This window comes from Somniosus microcephalus, chromosome 10 (assembly GCF_052327205.1).
Source record: "Somniosus microcephalus isolate GS21.2 chromosome 10, FLI_Smic_1.0, whole genome shotgun sequence".
Classification (NCBI taxonomy): domain Eukaryota; kingdom Metazoa; phylum Chordata; class Chondrichthyes; order Squaliformes; family Somniosidae; genus Somniosus; species Somniosus microcephalus.
Window position 1 is genome coordinate 6,576,765 of NC_140996.1, and position 16,092 is coordinate 6,592,856.

The following is a 16,092-nucleotide window of genomic DNA, read 5'->3' on the forward strand; positions in this document are numbered from 1 at the left end:
GGCACTCAAAGGGTTGACGGTGGATAGGCAATGGCAAACATTCAAAGACCGAATGGATGAGCTACAGAATTTGTTCATCCCAGTTTGGCATAAAAATAAAACAAAAAAGGTGACTCAACCGTGGCTAACAAGGGAAATTAGGGATAGCATAAGATCCAAGGAGAGGACATATAAATTGGCCAGAAAAAGCAATAATCCTGAGGATTGGGAGCAGTTTAGGATTCAACAAAGGAGGACAAAGGGATTAATTAAGAAAGAAAAAATAGAATATGAGAGTAAGCTTGTAGGGAACATAAAAACTGACTGTAAAAGCTTTTATAGATATGTGAATAGAAAAAGATTGGTGAAGTCAAGCGTAGGTCCCTTGCAGTCAGAATCAGGGGAATTTATAATAGGAAACAAAGAAATGGCAGACCAACTAAATACATACTTTGGTTCTGTCTTCACAAAGGAGGACACAAATAACCTCCCAGAGATGCTGGGGATCATAGGGTCTGATGAAAGGGTGGAACTGAAAGAAATCAGTATTTGTAGGGAAATGGTGTTAGTAAAATTGATGGGACTGAAGGCCGATAAATCCCCAGGGCCTGATAATCTACATCCCAGGGTACTTAAGGAAGTGGCCCTAGAAATAGTAGATGCATTGCTGGTCATCTTCCAGAACTCGATAGACTCTGGAACAGTACCCATGGATTGGAGGGTAGCTAATGTTACCCCACTATTCAAAAAAAGTGGTAGAGAAAAAGCGGGGAATTATAGACCGGTAAGCCTGACATCGGTAGTGGGGAAAATGCTAGAGTCTATTATAAAATATGTAATAGCAGAGCACTTGGAAAGCAGTGACAGGATCGGACAAAGTCAACATGGATTTACAAAAGGTAAATCATGCTTGACTAATCTACTGGAATTTTTTGAGGATGTAACTGGTAAAATAGATACGGGAGAACCAGTGGATATGGTGTATTTGGTCTTTCAGAAGGCTTTCGATAAGGTCCCACATAAGAGATTAGCGTGCAAAATTAAGGCACATGGGATTGGGGGCAAGGTATTGACTTGGATAGAGAACTGATTGTTGGACAGAAAGCAAAGAGTTGGAATAAGCGGGTCGTTTTCCGAGTGGCAGGCAGTGACTAGTGGGGTACCGCAAGGATCGGTCCTACGACCCCAGCTGTTCACAATATATATTAATGATCTGGACGAGGGAATTGGATGTAATATCTCCAAATTTGCAGACGACACAAAGCTGGGTGGGAGGGTAAGCTGTGAGGAGGATGTCGTGAAACTCCAGTACGATTTGGACAGGTTGGGTGATTGGGCAGAAACATGGCAAATGCACTATAATGTGGATAAATGTGAGGTTATCCACTTTGGTGGCAAAAACAGGAAGGCAGATTATTATTTGAATGGCAATAGATTGGGAGAAGGGGAAGTGCAAAGAGACCTGGGTGCTCTTGTGCACCAGTTGCTGAAGGTAAGCATGCAGGTGCAGCAGGCGGTTAAGAAGGCAAATGGTATGTTGGCCTTCGTAGCAAGAGGGTTCGAGTACAGGAACAAGGATGTCTTGCTACAGTTGTACAGGGCCTTGGTGAGACCACACCTTGAGTATTGTGTGCAGTTTTGGTCGCCTTACCTGAGGAAGGACGTTCTTGCCATGGAAGGAGTGCAGCGAAGATTCACCAGGCTGATACCTGGGATGGCAGGAATGACGTATGAGGAGAGATTGTGTCGATTGGGCTTATACTCACTGGAGTTTAGAAGATTGAGAGGGGATCTCATCGAAACCTATAAAATTCTGTCAGGCCTGGACAGACTAGATGCAGGAAGGATGTTTCTGATGGCCGGGGAGTCCAGAACCAGGGGTCATAGTCTAAGGATAAGGGGTAAGCCATTTAGGACTGAAATGAGGAGGAATTTCTTCACCCAGAGAGTGGTGAACCTGTGGAATTCTCTGCCACAGAGGGCGGTGGAGGCCAGTTCATTAAGTATATTCAAGAAGGAGTTAGATATATTTCTTAAGGCTAAAGGGATCAAGGGATATGGGGAGAAGGCAGGGACAGGGTACTGAATTTGGATGATCAGCCATGATCGCATTGAATGGCGGAGCAGGCTCGAAGGGCCGAATGGCCTACTCCTGCTCCTATCTTCTATGTTTCTATGTTTCTATACGTCATTCCTGCCATCCCAGGTATCAGCCTGGTGAATCTTCGCTGCACTCCCTCCATGGCAAGAACATCCTTCCTCAGACTTCTACCCAAGGCATTAAATCAAAATGACTCAACCTTTGAACCATGCCATCCTGACTTGGAAGTATATCGGCCGTTCCTTCATCGTCACTGGGTCAAAATCCTGGAACTCCCTCCCTAACAGCACTGTGGGAGCACCTTCACCACACGGACTGCAGCGGTTCAAGAAGGAGGCTCACCACCACCTTCTCAAGGGCAACTAGGGATGGGCAATAAATGCTGGCCTTGCCAGCGACGCCCACATCCCGAGAATGAATTTGAAAAATCATGGATAATTTATTTTCCCCTTCAGTTGCTCCCCTCCTCTTCTGAAGACAGCAATACATCCTGGAGAACAACTCCAATTAGCTCCACCAAGCTCCCCGCACCTCTCTCAATTGTCCATTCTTCATTTGTGAAGGTCAGCTCATGTTCAGCCATCAGAGAATTGGCAGCTGAACCCACTACACAAGGACGCTTTCCTGGCGTCTACAGAATTTAAGCACAAAGGGGTCATATTTACAAACTAAGGGCATAAAAACAAAATAGGAAATGCAGGAAGAACATTTTTACTGAAAGGGTGGTGAGGATGTGGAACAGATTACTGGCACAGGTGGTGGAATATGAAATCTCAATGGGTTTCAAGAAGGAACTATTCAGGTTCTTGTCAATAAATGGGATTCAGGATTATTAGAAATGTGCCAAGGGAACGCTGTGGTTAGAAAATAATAATAATAGGATTGGGCAGAGTCAACACGGATTTATGAAAGGGAAATCGTGTTTGACAAATCTGTTAGAGATTTTTGAGGTTGTAACTAGCAGAATAGACAAGGGGGAACCAGTGGATGTGGTGTATTTGGATTTTCAGAAGGTATTCGATAAGGTGCCACACAAGAGGCTATTAAACAAAATTAGGGCTCATGGGATTGGGGGTAATTTACTAGAATGGATTGAGGATTGGTTAACGGACAGAAAACAAAGAGTAGGAATAAACGGGTCATTTTCGGATTGGCAGGCTGTAACTAGTGAGGTACCGCAAGGATCAGTGCTTGGGCCTCAGCTATTCACAATCTACATCAATGATTTGGATGAGGGGACCAAATGTAATATATCCAAGTTTGCTGATGATACAAAGCTGGGTGGGAATGTAAGTTGTGAGGAGGATGCAAGGAGGCTTCAAGGGGATATAGACAGGCTAAGTGAGTGGGCAAGAACATGGCAAATGGAATATAATGTGGAGAAATGTGAAGTTATCCACTTTGGTAGGAAAAATAGAAAAGCAGAGTATTTTTTAAATGGTGAGAGATTGGGAAATGTTGGTGTTCAGAGGGACCTGGGTGTCCTTGTACACGAATCACTGAAAGTTAACATGCAGGTACAGCAAGCAATTAGGAAAGCAAATGGTTTGTTGGCCTTCATTACAAGAGGATTTGAGTATAAGAGTAAAGACGTCTTACTGCAATTATACAGGGCCCTGGTGAGACCACACCTGGAGTATTGTGGACAGTTTTGGTCTCCTTACCTAAGGAAGGATATACTTGCCATAGAGGGAGTGCAACGAAGGTTCACCAGACTGGTTCCTGGGATGGGGGGATTGTCCTATGAGGAGAGATTGAGTAGACTAGGCCTATATTCTCTAGAGTTTAAAAGAATGAGAGGTGATCTCATTGAAACATACAAAATTCTTACAGGGCTTGACAGGGTAGATGCAGGGAGGATGTTTCCCCTGGCTGGGGAGTCTAGAACCAGGGGTCACAGTCTCAGAATAAGGGGTCGGCCATTTAGGACTGAGATGAGGAGAAATGTCTTCACTCAGAGGGTGGAGAATCTTTGGAATTCTCTACCCCAGAGGGCTGTGGATGATGAGTCATTGAGTATATTCAAGACAGAGATCGTTAGATTTTTGAATATTAAGGGAATCAAGGGATATGGGGATAGTGCAGGAAAGTGGAGTTGAGGTAGAAGATCAGCCAGGATCTTATTGAATGGCGGAGCAGGCTCGAGGGGCCGAATGGCCGACTCCTGCTCCTATTTCTTATGTTCTTATGTTCTTAGATGGGCCGAAGGTCTCCTCCTGCCCGATACTGGTACTATGGCTGCATATCATATATTGTAAAGTGTCTGCTCTTTTGTTCTTAGTGGGTTTATGTGTAAAAAAGCAAACCAGTATCCTTCCCAAGGAGGGTGATGATGATAGTTATATTCTCTCCTTCTTCCCAGATGAGTATGGTCTCTTTTGGTTCTTGTGAATTATGTTAGCCAGCTCGCTAAGGTGCTAAAACATCAAACCTGTTTTGTTGGTGTTCATGGGATTGAATCCTGCAGATTGGCCTCATCCCTCAGATTCGGCGTCAGGAACTGTTTGCAGGGAGCTTTCCCGTGACATTCGCAGCAAAGTGATATTGCTGTTATTTTATAAATTCGTAAAAATTAGTGTGGCTCCTTTGGAGAGAATCTAGTCTGAGGCCTCCTCTCACACAGCATAACTCTGAGCAGAATTTCAAGGTATGAGAATGTCGAGGTGTTACCTTGCAAAGGAGCAACAGATCGACCTCCGCTAATGCTGAGATCCCTTGCCCTTACAACGAGGCTAAGTTTCCCCGCAGCTCCCCCCCGTGATAAATTTTAAGATCCTATAGGAACATAGGCTATTCAGCCCCTCGAGCCTGTTCCGCCATTCAATTAGATCATGGCTGATCTGTATCTTAACTCCATCTCCCCGCCTTGGTCTGTAACCCTTAATACTCTTGCCTAACAAAAAACTATCAATCTCAGTTTTGAAATTTTCAATTGACCCCCAGCCTCAACAGCTTTTTGGGGGAGAGAGTTCCAGATTTCCACCACCCTTTGTGTGAAGAAGTGCTTCCTGACATCACCCCTGAACGGCCTGGCTCTAATTTTAAGGTTCTGCCCCCTTGTCCTGGACTTCCCCCACCAGAAGAAATAGTTTCTCTCTATCGACCTGATCAACTCCTTTAATCATCTTAAACACCTCGATTAGATCGCCCCTTAATCTTCTAAACTCGAGGGAATACAAGCCCAGCCTGTGCAACCTGTCCTGGTAATTTAACCCTTTTAGCCCCGGTATCATTCTGGTCAATCTGCGCTGCCCCCCTCCAAGGTCGATATATCCTTCCTGAGGTGCGGGGCCCAGAACTGAATGTAGTGTCCCGATGGGGTCTGACCAGAGCTTTATGTAAACTATAACGTAACTTCCACCCCTTTGAGATAAAAACCAACACCTCAAGGAATTCTGCCATTTCTGGTTACAACAGATTATTGTTCTCATGTTGCTAAGCAACAGAACACACAGTCAATAGCAATGGAGACAGCGTCTAGTGTTGATGACAGCATCGATTGCGGTGAAGATCATTGTAACTTGATTGATGTCTCATTTCATGAGAATCCTGATTGTTTAGAGTAAGAGATGTGTAACGAGTAAACAATTCATATGCTTCTTACTGGAAACGCGCTGTGGGTTGTATTGACTTAGCACAGAAGAAAAAAACACAAGTAGAAGTTGTTGCCACTAAGAAAAAACAGCTAAGGACTCACCAGTGGTGCTGTTCCCATCAAGGTGCCCCGTTGATTCTAAAGAAACAGATAAATGTAGATTCAATCATTTTATCTTGAATCGTGGGATATGATATGGCCTTTTTCACCTCTACCTCTGTGCAGACCTGCATCATCGACCTGATCCCCAGCCCCTGAACACAAGATCAGATCAGCAAATCGGCCAAAAGAAACACTTAGACAGCACAGCAACACCTGGAGTTAATCAGGAGTTACAGAAGTCCAAGAATATATATATGAACCGAAGATGCTGATTCTGAATTCACTTTACAGCCCGTCCACCACCTTAACATTCACTCCCTCCCGTCTGCTCTCTCAGGTGGACGTAAAAGTTCTCATGGCACTATTTCGAAGAAGAGCAAGGGGAGTTATCCCCGGTGACCTGGCCAATATTTATCCCTCAACCAACATAACAAAAACAGATTATCTGGTCATTGTCACATTGCTGTTTGTGGGAGCTTGCTGTGCGCAAATTGGCTGCCGCGTTTCCCACATTACAACAGTGACTACACTTCAAAAGTACTTCATTGGCTGTAAAGCACTTTGAGACGTCCGGTGGTCGTGAAAGGCGCTATATAAATGCAAGTCTTTCTTCTTTCTTTCTTTCCACCATCGGCGCACCGTGCCTGCAGTGTGTACCATCTACAAGATGCACTGCAGCAACTCGCCAAGGCTTCTTCGGCAGCACCTGCCAAACCCACGACCTCTTCCACCTAGAAGGACAAGGGCAGCAGGCACATGGGAACACCACCACCTCCAAGTTCCCCTCCAAGTCATACACCATCCTGACTTGGAAATATATCGCCGATCCTTCATCGTCGCTGGGTCAAAATCCTGGAATTCCCTCCCTAACAGCACTGTGGGAGCACCTTCACCACACGGACTGCAGCGGTTCAAGAAGGCGGCTCACCACCACCTTCTCATGGGCAACTAGGGATGGGCAATAAATGCTGGCCTTGCCAGTGACGCCCACATCCTGAAGAATTATTTTTAAAAAAACAATCTCACCCTTGCACCAGGAGGTTTGCCCGAAGTAAAGAGCATGGATACGAACTTAAAGGGCCCACATTTTAGACCCTTTGATGATATATCTGAATCTTTAAGAATCTGAATTAATCTGGACCCTTGTCCATAGTTACTTTAGTATTCTGTGGATGTGACTGGTTATCATGCGAGTATCACTCATTGTGATATCATCAGGCTTAGCGTCATATAAAGAATCCATTCTGATGTAACAATTAGTGGATAGAAATACAGGAAGAGAAGCAAGAAAAAGGCAGATTATGAGTGACACTCTATTGAAATAGAAACATTACAAGGAGGGGGGAGGAGCCCTTTTAATTCCCCCACACCCCCCGGCCCCCGCCATGTGGAGCAATGTCTCATGTCCCGCCTTCATTGGCAGCCACCTGGAGTCTTTCTAGTTTCTAGCCTCAATACGGAAGAAAAACTCTCAGCTGATGTGTGAGTAAATGTCTCTTGGCCTGGCAGCACAGGTCACGGCTTCAAGGTTCCAGAGGTCAGTACCGGTGCTGGCAGCATTTTCAAGATCACCTGATCCTTACTCAAGTCAGCTCAATGTCACTGCAACAGAAATGACACATGGGTGTTTCCCCCTCAGTATCCAGGAGTGATCCTTCTTTAGAATAGTCTAACAAACATATGAAGGCTTCATTTTGCCACAAGGCCATTTGTCCCAATGCAGTTCTTCTGCTTACAGTGTCAGTCGTGGCTCAGTGGGCAGCACTCTCGCCTCTGAGTCAGAAGGTCGTGAGTTCAAGTCCCACTCCAGAGACTTGAGAACAAAATCTAGGCTGGTACTCCCAGTGCAATACCGGGGGAGCGCCGCACTGTCGGAGGGGCAGTACTGAGGGAGCTCTGCACTGTCGGAGGGGCAGTACTGAGGGAGCGCCGCACTGTCGGAGGGGCAGTACTGAGGGAGCGCCGCACTGTTGGAGGGGCAGTACTGAGGGAGCGCCGCACTGTCGGAGGGGCAGTACTGAGGGAGCGCCGCACTGTCGGAGGGGCAGTACTGAGGGAGCGCCGCACTGTCAGAGGGGCAGTACTGAGGGAGCACCGCACTGTCGGAGGGTCAGTACTGAGGGAGCGCCGCACTGTTGGAGGGTCAGTACTGAGGGAGCGCCGCACTGTCGGAGGGTCAGTACTGAGGGAGTGCTGCACTGTCGGAGGGGCAGTACTGAGGGAGCGCCACACTGTTGGAGGGTCAGTACTGAGGGAGCGCTGCACTGTTGGAGGGTCAGTACTGAGGGAGTGCCGCACTGTCGGAGGGGCAGTACTGAGGGAGCACCGCACTGTTGGAGGAGCAGTGCTGAGGGAGTGCTGCACTGTCGGAGGGGCAGTACTGAGGGAGTGCCGCACTGTCGGAGGGGCAGTGCTGAGGGAGTGCTGCACTGTCGGAGGGGCAGTACAGAGGGAGTGCTGGATTATCAGAGGAGCAGTACTGAGGGAGTGCCGCACTGTCGGAGGGGCAGTACAGAGGGAGTGCTGGATTATCAGAGGAGCAGTACTGAGGGAGTGCCGCACTGTCAGAGGGGCAGTACTGAGGGAGTGCTGGATTGTCGGAGGGGCAGTACTGAGGGAGCGCCGCACTGTCGGAGGGGCAGTACTGATGGAGTGCTGGATTGCCGGAGGGGCAGTACTGAGGGAGCGCTGCACTGTCGAAGGGGCAGTACTGATGGAGTGCTGTATTGTCGGAGGGGCAGTACTGAGGGAGCGCTGCACTGTCGAAGGGGCAGTACTGATGGAATGCTGGATTGTCGGAGGGGCAGTACTGAGGGAGTGCTGGATTGTCGAAGGGGCAGTACTGAGGGAGCACGGCACTGTCGGAGGTGCCGTCTTATGGGACATTAAACCGAGGCCCCGTCTGCCATCTCAGGGCATTATTTGAAGAGCAGGGGTCCTGCCCGATAATCACTAAAATGGATTATATGGCCATTTTCACATATCGGTTTGTGGGAGCTTGCTGTGCACAAATTGGAGAGAAGGAAAAAAAATCAATGCAAAATCTGAAGGAGAAACAAATAGTCTTAAAAAATTTGGAGCTAAATATCAGCAAATCTTTTTTGCATTCATGAATTCTATTATAATGAGATTAAACTGTGAACTTAAATCGAAACAGAGAATCGGCTTTTAGTCTGATCATAATTACACCAAAAAGTGGCTCAGACGACATCAACGACTTGTATTTATATAGCGCCTGTAACATAGTAAAACGTCCCAAGGTGCTTCACAGGAGCGATTATCAAACAAAATTTAACACCGAGCCACGTAAGGAGATATTAGGACAGGGGAGAAGTAGCTTTTAAAGAGCGTCTTAAAAGAAGAGAGAGGTAGAGGGGTGGAGAGGTTTAGGGAGGGAATTCCAGAGCTTTGGGCCCAGGCAGCAGAAGGCACGGCCGCCCATGGTGGAGCGATTAAAATCAGGGAAGCGAAAGAGGCCAGAATTGGCGGAGCGCAGATATCTCGGAGAGCTATGGAGCTGTAGGAGGTTAAAGAGATAGGGAGGGGCGAGGCCATGGAGGGATTTGAAAACAAGGATGAGAATTTTGAAATCGAGGCGTTGCTTAACCGGGAGCCAATGTAGGTCAGCGAGCACAGGGGGTGATAGGCGAACGGGACTTGGTGCGAGTTAGGACACGGGCAGCAGCGTTTTGGATCACCTCAAGTTTACGTGGGGTGGAATGTGGGAGGCCAGCCAGGAATGCGTTGGAATAGTCAAGTCTAGAGGTAACAAAGGCATGGATGAGGGTTTCAGCAGCAGATGGGCTGAGGCAAGGGCGGAGACGGGCGATGTTACGGAGGTGGAAATAGGCGGTCTGGGTGATGGATAGGATGTGGGGTTGGAAGCTCAGCTCAGGGTCAGATAGGACGACGAGGTTACGAACGGTCTGGTTCCGCCTCAGACGGCAGCTGTGAAACATGCAGTGGAATCAATACAACAGAAAAATGTTTCAGTCAATGCATTTTCTCGGTCACAGAAATATCAGCACTTACCGAACACATTCACAAGGATGGTGTGTCCCATTGCTATTACTGTCCCTTGGATGGCTCGACATCGGTAGGGGCCATTGTCAGTCAGGTTAATGGAAGAGAATGTGTAAACTACACGCAACGTTTGTTCTGTGCTATTGGGAGAAATTGTCTGGGATATGGTTTCCCCATTCAGTGGCTGACAACTGTTTGAATGGAATTTACACCAATGCAGCTCAGATGGTTTTTCTCCACAGTACTGTATCGTACAATTCAACGTCAAACTGTCTCCAACAGAACGATTGAGCACAGCGCGGGGATATCTCGCTTGCACTGAACAAGTATCACTTCGGTTTCCTGTAAAAGAAAAGTTCAAAATGTTCTTCTATTGTCATCTTCATACAAAGGAATTTGCAAACAATGGTCTAGAGATTGAGCTGTGCTGCCAGCCGCTAAACGGCCTCCAACACGGTGGGCGGGAAGCGCATGCTCCTTACGAGCCGGGTGAGGCGTTGGTGTCAATGCAATTTGCCTGCAATACGCGGTGGACGGTGTAACCAGGAGGGCAGCGAGAGAGATAGCGGTCTGGTCAGCTTCACCTCTGGTTTAGGATTGAAATAACCGCGCAGAGAAAACTGCACTTCACCCAGCGGGAGAGCTGAATGGGGCTGAAGTGCACAGTGGTCACAATCCTGTGGATCCCAGCTTTCTTTTGTGTCACTTGTATTCACACAATCACAGAAACCCCACAGTGCAGATAGAGGCCATTTCGGCCCATCGAGCCTGCACCGACACATATCCCACCCGATCCCCGTAACCCCTACACCAACACATATCCCACCCTATCCCCGTAACCCCACGTATTTAATCCCCCTAACACTAAGGGTCAATTTATCATAGCCAATCAACCTAACCCGCACATCTTTGGACTGTGGGAGGAAACCGGAGCACCCGGAGAAAACCCACGCAAACACGGGGAGAATGTGCAAACTCCACACAGACAGTCACCCGAGGCCGGATTCGAACCCGGGTCCCTGGCGCTGTGAGGCAACAGTGCTAACCAATATGCCACCGTGCTATGACATATTCCTGCACTTCATTGCAACGGGGTTCCCACCCGCCACCTTTGCCCCACCGCTCGGGCCTCAGTGGGCTGTGAAGGCAGGAAGGCGCCTCTCATCTTTGTCCCTTGTTTGTGAGCTGAAATCGCTGGGGGTCAAGAGCTCACGGTACAAGGTGGGGGGGGGGGGGGGGGTGTGGTGACCGAAATAATTTAATATCAGATAATTGCACTTTAACGAGGTGCGAACAGCTGCTTGAACCCGCCTGAAACAATCGGCGAGCTTAATACGGTCCAGGTGTTGCCTTAGTAATTGACGCCTATGGCAATGGAAAATGGCCGGCACCAATGTTCCCCGGTAAGCTGCGCCGCAATCTGCAGGTCCTGCACCGCTGGCTCAACGGGGTGCTAATGGCAAAAACCACAGTAATTTGAATGTGCCGCGCAGCCTCGTAATGGGGCCAAGCACCCAAAAACAAGATCAGTGGGATCATTGGCCAGCACACTTTGCCCAATGTAGGAGGCGGCCCCCAGGGTAAGTGGGGACGGTGGAAGCAGTGAGCACTGTACTCACGGCAAGCTGCACTGAATTTGGTGATTGGAGAAAAGGGCAAACCTTGTTCCTCAACACGCTAACCACATATGAGTGGAAGGCTGTTGCATGCCTGCACGATGGACCCCAGTGAGTCTACAATCAGGTCCACTTTTGAGGTTCCTAAGCGTCAAGCTCTTTCCCTGGGCTTGTCCATTAGTGCTTCCAACACAATTGCTTTCGAGGTCTCTCCAGGCCGAGATTCAAGGCTGCAATGAGCAGGGAGTGGCTGGCCAGCAAGATGGCCCCTCCCCTTTAAGAACTGGACGGCGGCAGTCTGTCTGGCTTCCATGGTTACGGACAGCGCCTGAGCTTCGGTAGCGTTCTGAGGTAGTGCCTCGCTCCCCAACGTTAGCTTGCCCGGGATCCCTTTTTATTTATTTATTCATTCTGGGAAGGTGGGCGTCACTGGCAAGGCCGGCATTTTTTGCCCTTCCCTCGTTGCCCTGGATACAACGGAATGTCTCGCTGGGCCACTTCAGAGGGCAGTTAAAGTCAACCCCGTGGGTGTGGGACTGGAGTCACCTATAGGCCCAGACCGGGTAAGGACGGCAGGTTTCCTTCCCTGAAGGACACTAGTGAAGCAGATGGGATTTTGAGGACAATCCGACAGATTCACCATCACTTTTAACCGACACCAACTTTTTATTTCCTGATCTGATTGGGGCCATTCCAGAACCGGAGGGTAAGCCCAAGGTGACTGATGACACGAAGATGCCCGATAGCGTGGTGTGGCCGACTACCCCAGAGATCGAGCATGGCCTGCTGAATCTTTCTTCCCTGCCTTTGAGAATTAACCAGGGGGCTGAGTGAGAGCAGTGGGGAGTTAGCCCCCTGAGGCACTGGGTGGGAAGATGGTGTGGTGCCCTGGGGTTGGATACCAGTGCCCTGCCAGGCTACTCTAAACCAGAATGATGGAATGCAATAAGCACAGTCCCCTTCAGGGCTGTCACAACAACTTCTGACTCTGCCTCTTGTGTTATTAATGTTAGCATTTCAGAGAATCAGAGAATCACACAGCACAGAAGGAGGCCATTCGGCCCATCGTGCCTGTGCCGGCTCTTTGAAAGAACTCTCCAATTAGTCCCACCCCCTGCTCTTTCCCCAGAGCCCTGTAAATGTTTCCTTTTCAAGTATTTATCCAATTCCCTTTTGAAAGTTGCTATTGAATCTTCTTCCACCGCCCTTTCAGGCAGCGCATTCCAGATCATAACAACTCGCTGCGTAAAAAAAATCTCCTCATCTCCCCTCTGGTTCTTTTGCCAATTACCTTAAATCTGTGTCCTCTGGTTACCGACCCTCCTGCCACTGGAAACAGTTTCTCCTTATTTACTCGATCAAAACCCTTCATGATTTTGAACACCTCTATTAAATCTCCCTTTAACCTTCTCTGCTCGAAGGAGAACAACCCCAGCTTCTCCAGCCTCGCCACATAACTGAAGTCCCTCATCCCTGATACCGTTCTGGTAAACCTCCTCTGCACCCTCTGCAAGGCCTTGAAGGTGCAAAAATAAACCTGCAGCTCTGCTCCGATCACCGTTTTAAGGTTAGCATCATCTGTACTGAAGTTCACCACAAGCAAATGTCTTTAGCTTATTGCAATCTGCTTATTCGTATATGAACAATTTTTCTTCTTTCAAACACTTTAATAATTTCGGGGTCCTGATTTACTCTGAACACAAGTGTGGTTTTTTTTTTACATAAAATTCATGTATTTTGTTCCTCTTGCTGGGAATATTGGAGCCAGACTCCTTCTCTATCTACGATAGCAAAATACTGCAGATGCTGGAAATCCGAAATAACAACAGAAAATGCTGGAAAAACTCAGCAGGCCAGGCAACATCCATGGAGAGAAATTAGAGTCGATGTTTCGGGTCGAAACCCTTTTTCAAAACTGGAAAGAAAATGAAATAGATCGAAAGGCAGGACTGGGAGAGAACAAAAGAAGTGAAGAGACATTAAGAGGTATTAAGAGGTATGAAACATAGAAACATAGAAGATAGGAGCAGGAGTAGGCCATTCGGCCCTTCGAGCCTGCTCCACCATTCAATGAGATCATGGCTGATCATCCAAATTCAGTACCCTGTCCCTGCCTTCTCCCCATATCCCTTGATCCCTTTAGCCTTAAGAAATATATCCAACTCCTTCTTGAATATATTTAATGAATTGGCCTCCAGCGCCTTCTGTGGCAGAGAATTCCACAGGTTCACCACTCTCTGGGTGAAGAAATTCCTCCTCATTTCAGTCCTAAATGGCTTACCCCTTATCCTTAGACTGTGACCCCTGGTTCTGGACTCCCCAACTATCGGGAACATCCTTCCTGCATCTAGTCTGTCCAGTCCTGTCAGAATTTTATAAGTTTCAATGAGATCCCCTCTCATTCTTCTAAACTCCAGCGAGTACAAGCCTAATCGACCCAATCTCTCCTCATACGTCATTCCTGCCATCCCAGGTATCAGTCTGGTGAATCTTCGCTGCACTCCTTCCATGGCAAGAACATCCTTCCTCAGATAAGGTGACCAAAACTGCACACAATACTCAAGGTGCGGTCTCACCAAGGCCCTGTACAACTGCAGCAAGACATCTTTGCTCCTGTACTCGAACCCTCTCGCTACAAAGGCCAACATACCATTTGCCTTCTTAACCGCCTGCTGCACCTGCATGCTTACCTTCAGCGACTGGTGCACAAGGACACCCAGGTCTCGTTGCACTTCCCCTTCCCCTTTGAATACCTCTTAATGTCTCTTCACTTCTTTTGTTCTCTCCCAGCCCTGCCTTCGATCTATTTCATTTCCTTTCCAGTTTTGAAAAAGGGTTCGACCCGAAACATCAACTCTATTTTCTCTCCACGGATGTAGCCTGGCCTGCTGAGTTTTTCCAGCATTTTCTGTTGTTATTTCCTTCTCTATCTATATTTTTGTTAGATTTCGAATATTTCTGTTGGGTAAGGGTTTCGAGGGATATGAAGCAAAGCTGGGTAAATGGAGTTGAGGTGATGATCAGCCGTGATCTAGTTCAATGGCAGAACAGGTTCGAGGGGCTCAATGGCCTCCTATTGTCTCCAGATGGTCAGTTCTCTACTTGATGGTCAATGCTCTAGTAAAGCAGATAAGCCCATGTCAATGGGAGCTCCAATGGCCAAGGGCATCGAGGAGTGAGATCTGCCAATAGTAGACTACAAGAACTTTAATGGCTGTAACTGTGAAACGTGCAATTGCCTGTAGAAAATGTTCAAGATGCACAGCGCAGGCTACCAGCTATGGTAGGTGCTGTGGAGAGTGTGGTGGGCTGGGTGTGGCGCCTGGTGGAATGGTGTGGGGTCCGTGGGATGAACAAGTGAAACAAGGGGGAAGGATGTGTGAAGTAGGTTCACATTTGGAATATGAATGCACAAATATAACCTTGTTCTCAAGCCTACATTGACAAAAAATTATTCAAGGCTTATTTTAAAATTTAAAATTCTCACCCTTGTTTTTGGATCCCTTCATGGCCTCGCCCCCTCCCTATCTCTGTAATCTCCTTCAGTCCAACAACCTTCCGCGATCTCTGCACTCCTCTAATTCTGGCCATTTTGCATCCCCGATTTTAATCACTCCACCATTGGTGGCCGTGCCTTCAGCTGCCTGGACCCTAAGCTCTGGAATTCCCTCCCTAAACCTCTCCGCCTCTCCACCTCTCTTTCCTCCTTTAAAACACTCCTTAAAACCTACCTCTTTGACCAAGCTTTTGGTCACCTGTCCTAATCTCCTTATGTGGCTCGGTGTCTCGAAGGTTCCCCCCTGCCCTAGCCCTGAACTCACATCTTTCTCCAGTTTCTCTCTGATCTTGCTTCATGACCTCTCCGTGTTCATCTTGTCCATGAGAACCACTTCCTGCTCCCTTGACCCTATTCCTACTAAACTGCTGACCACCCAACTTCCTTTGCTAGCTCCCATGTTAGCTGACATTGTTAACGGTTCTCTCTCCTCAGGTACTGTCCCCCTCTCCCTCAAATCTGCCGTCATCACCCCTCTCCTCAAAAATACAACCCTTGAGCCCTCCGTCCTTGCAAACTACCGCCCCATCTCCAACCTCCCTTTCCTCTCCGAAGTCCTTGAACATGTTGTCACCTCCCAAATCCGTGCCCATCTTTCCCGCAACTCTATGTTTGAATCCCTGCAATCAGGTTTCCGCCCTTGCCACAGTACCAAAATAGCTCTCATCAAAGTCACAAATGACATTCTTTGTGACTGTGACAAAGGTAAACTATCCCTCCTCGTCCTTCTTGACTTGTCTGTAACCATTGACATGGTTGACCACTCCATCCTTCTCCAACGCCTCTCCACCATCATCCAGCTGGGTGGGACTGCACTCGCCTGGTTCCATTCTTATCTATCTAATCGTAGCCAGAAAATCACCTGCAACGGCTTCTCTTCCTGCTCCCGCATCGTTACCTCTGGTGTCCCCCAAGGATCTATCCTTGGCCCCTCCTATTTCTCATCCACATGCTGCCCCTTGGCAACATCATCCGAAAACACAGCCTCAGTTTCCACATGTACGCTGATGACACCCAGCTCTACCTCACCACCACTTCTCTCGACCCCTCCACGGTCTCGAAATTGTCATCCAGTTCTGGATGAGCAGAAATTTTCTCCAATTAAATATTGGGAAGACCG

The 16,092-nt window shown here is 47.9% G+C and overlaps 1 protein-coding gene across 2 annotated transcripts in view; it reads right to left on the reverse strand.

The window, feature by feature from the left end:
- LOC147111415 (uncharacterized) overlaps positions 1-16,092 on the reverse strand; it is a 61,956-nt gene that overhangs the window by 7,870 nt on the left and 37,994 nt on the right. For both annotated transcript variants that reach the window (XM_085998379.1, XM_085998378.1), the window contains exons 2-3: positions 9,810-10,142; positions 5,778-5,813 (exon numbers count right to left, since the gene is read on the reverse strand). In XM_085998379.1, the coding sequence (XP_085854505.1) occupies positions 5,778-5,813; positions 9,810-10,142 (369 nt within the window). The remainder of the gene's footprint in view (positions 1-5,777; positions 5,814-9,809; positions 10,143-16,092) is intronic.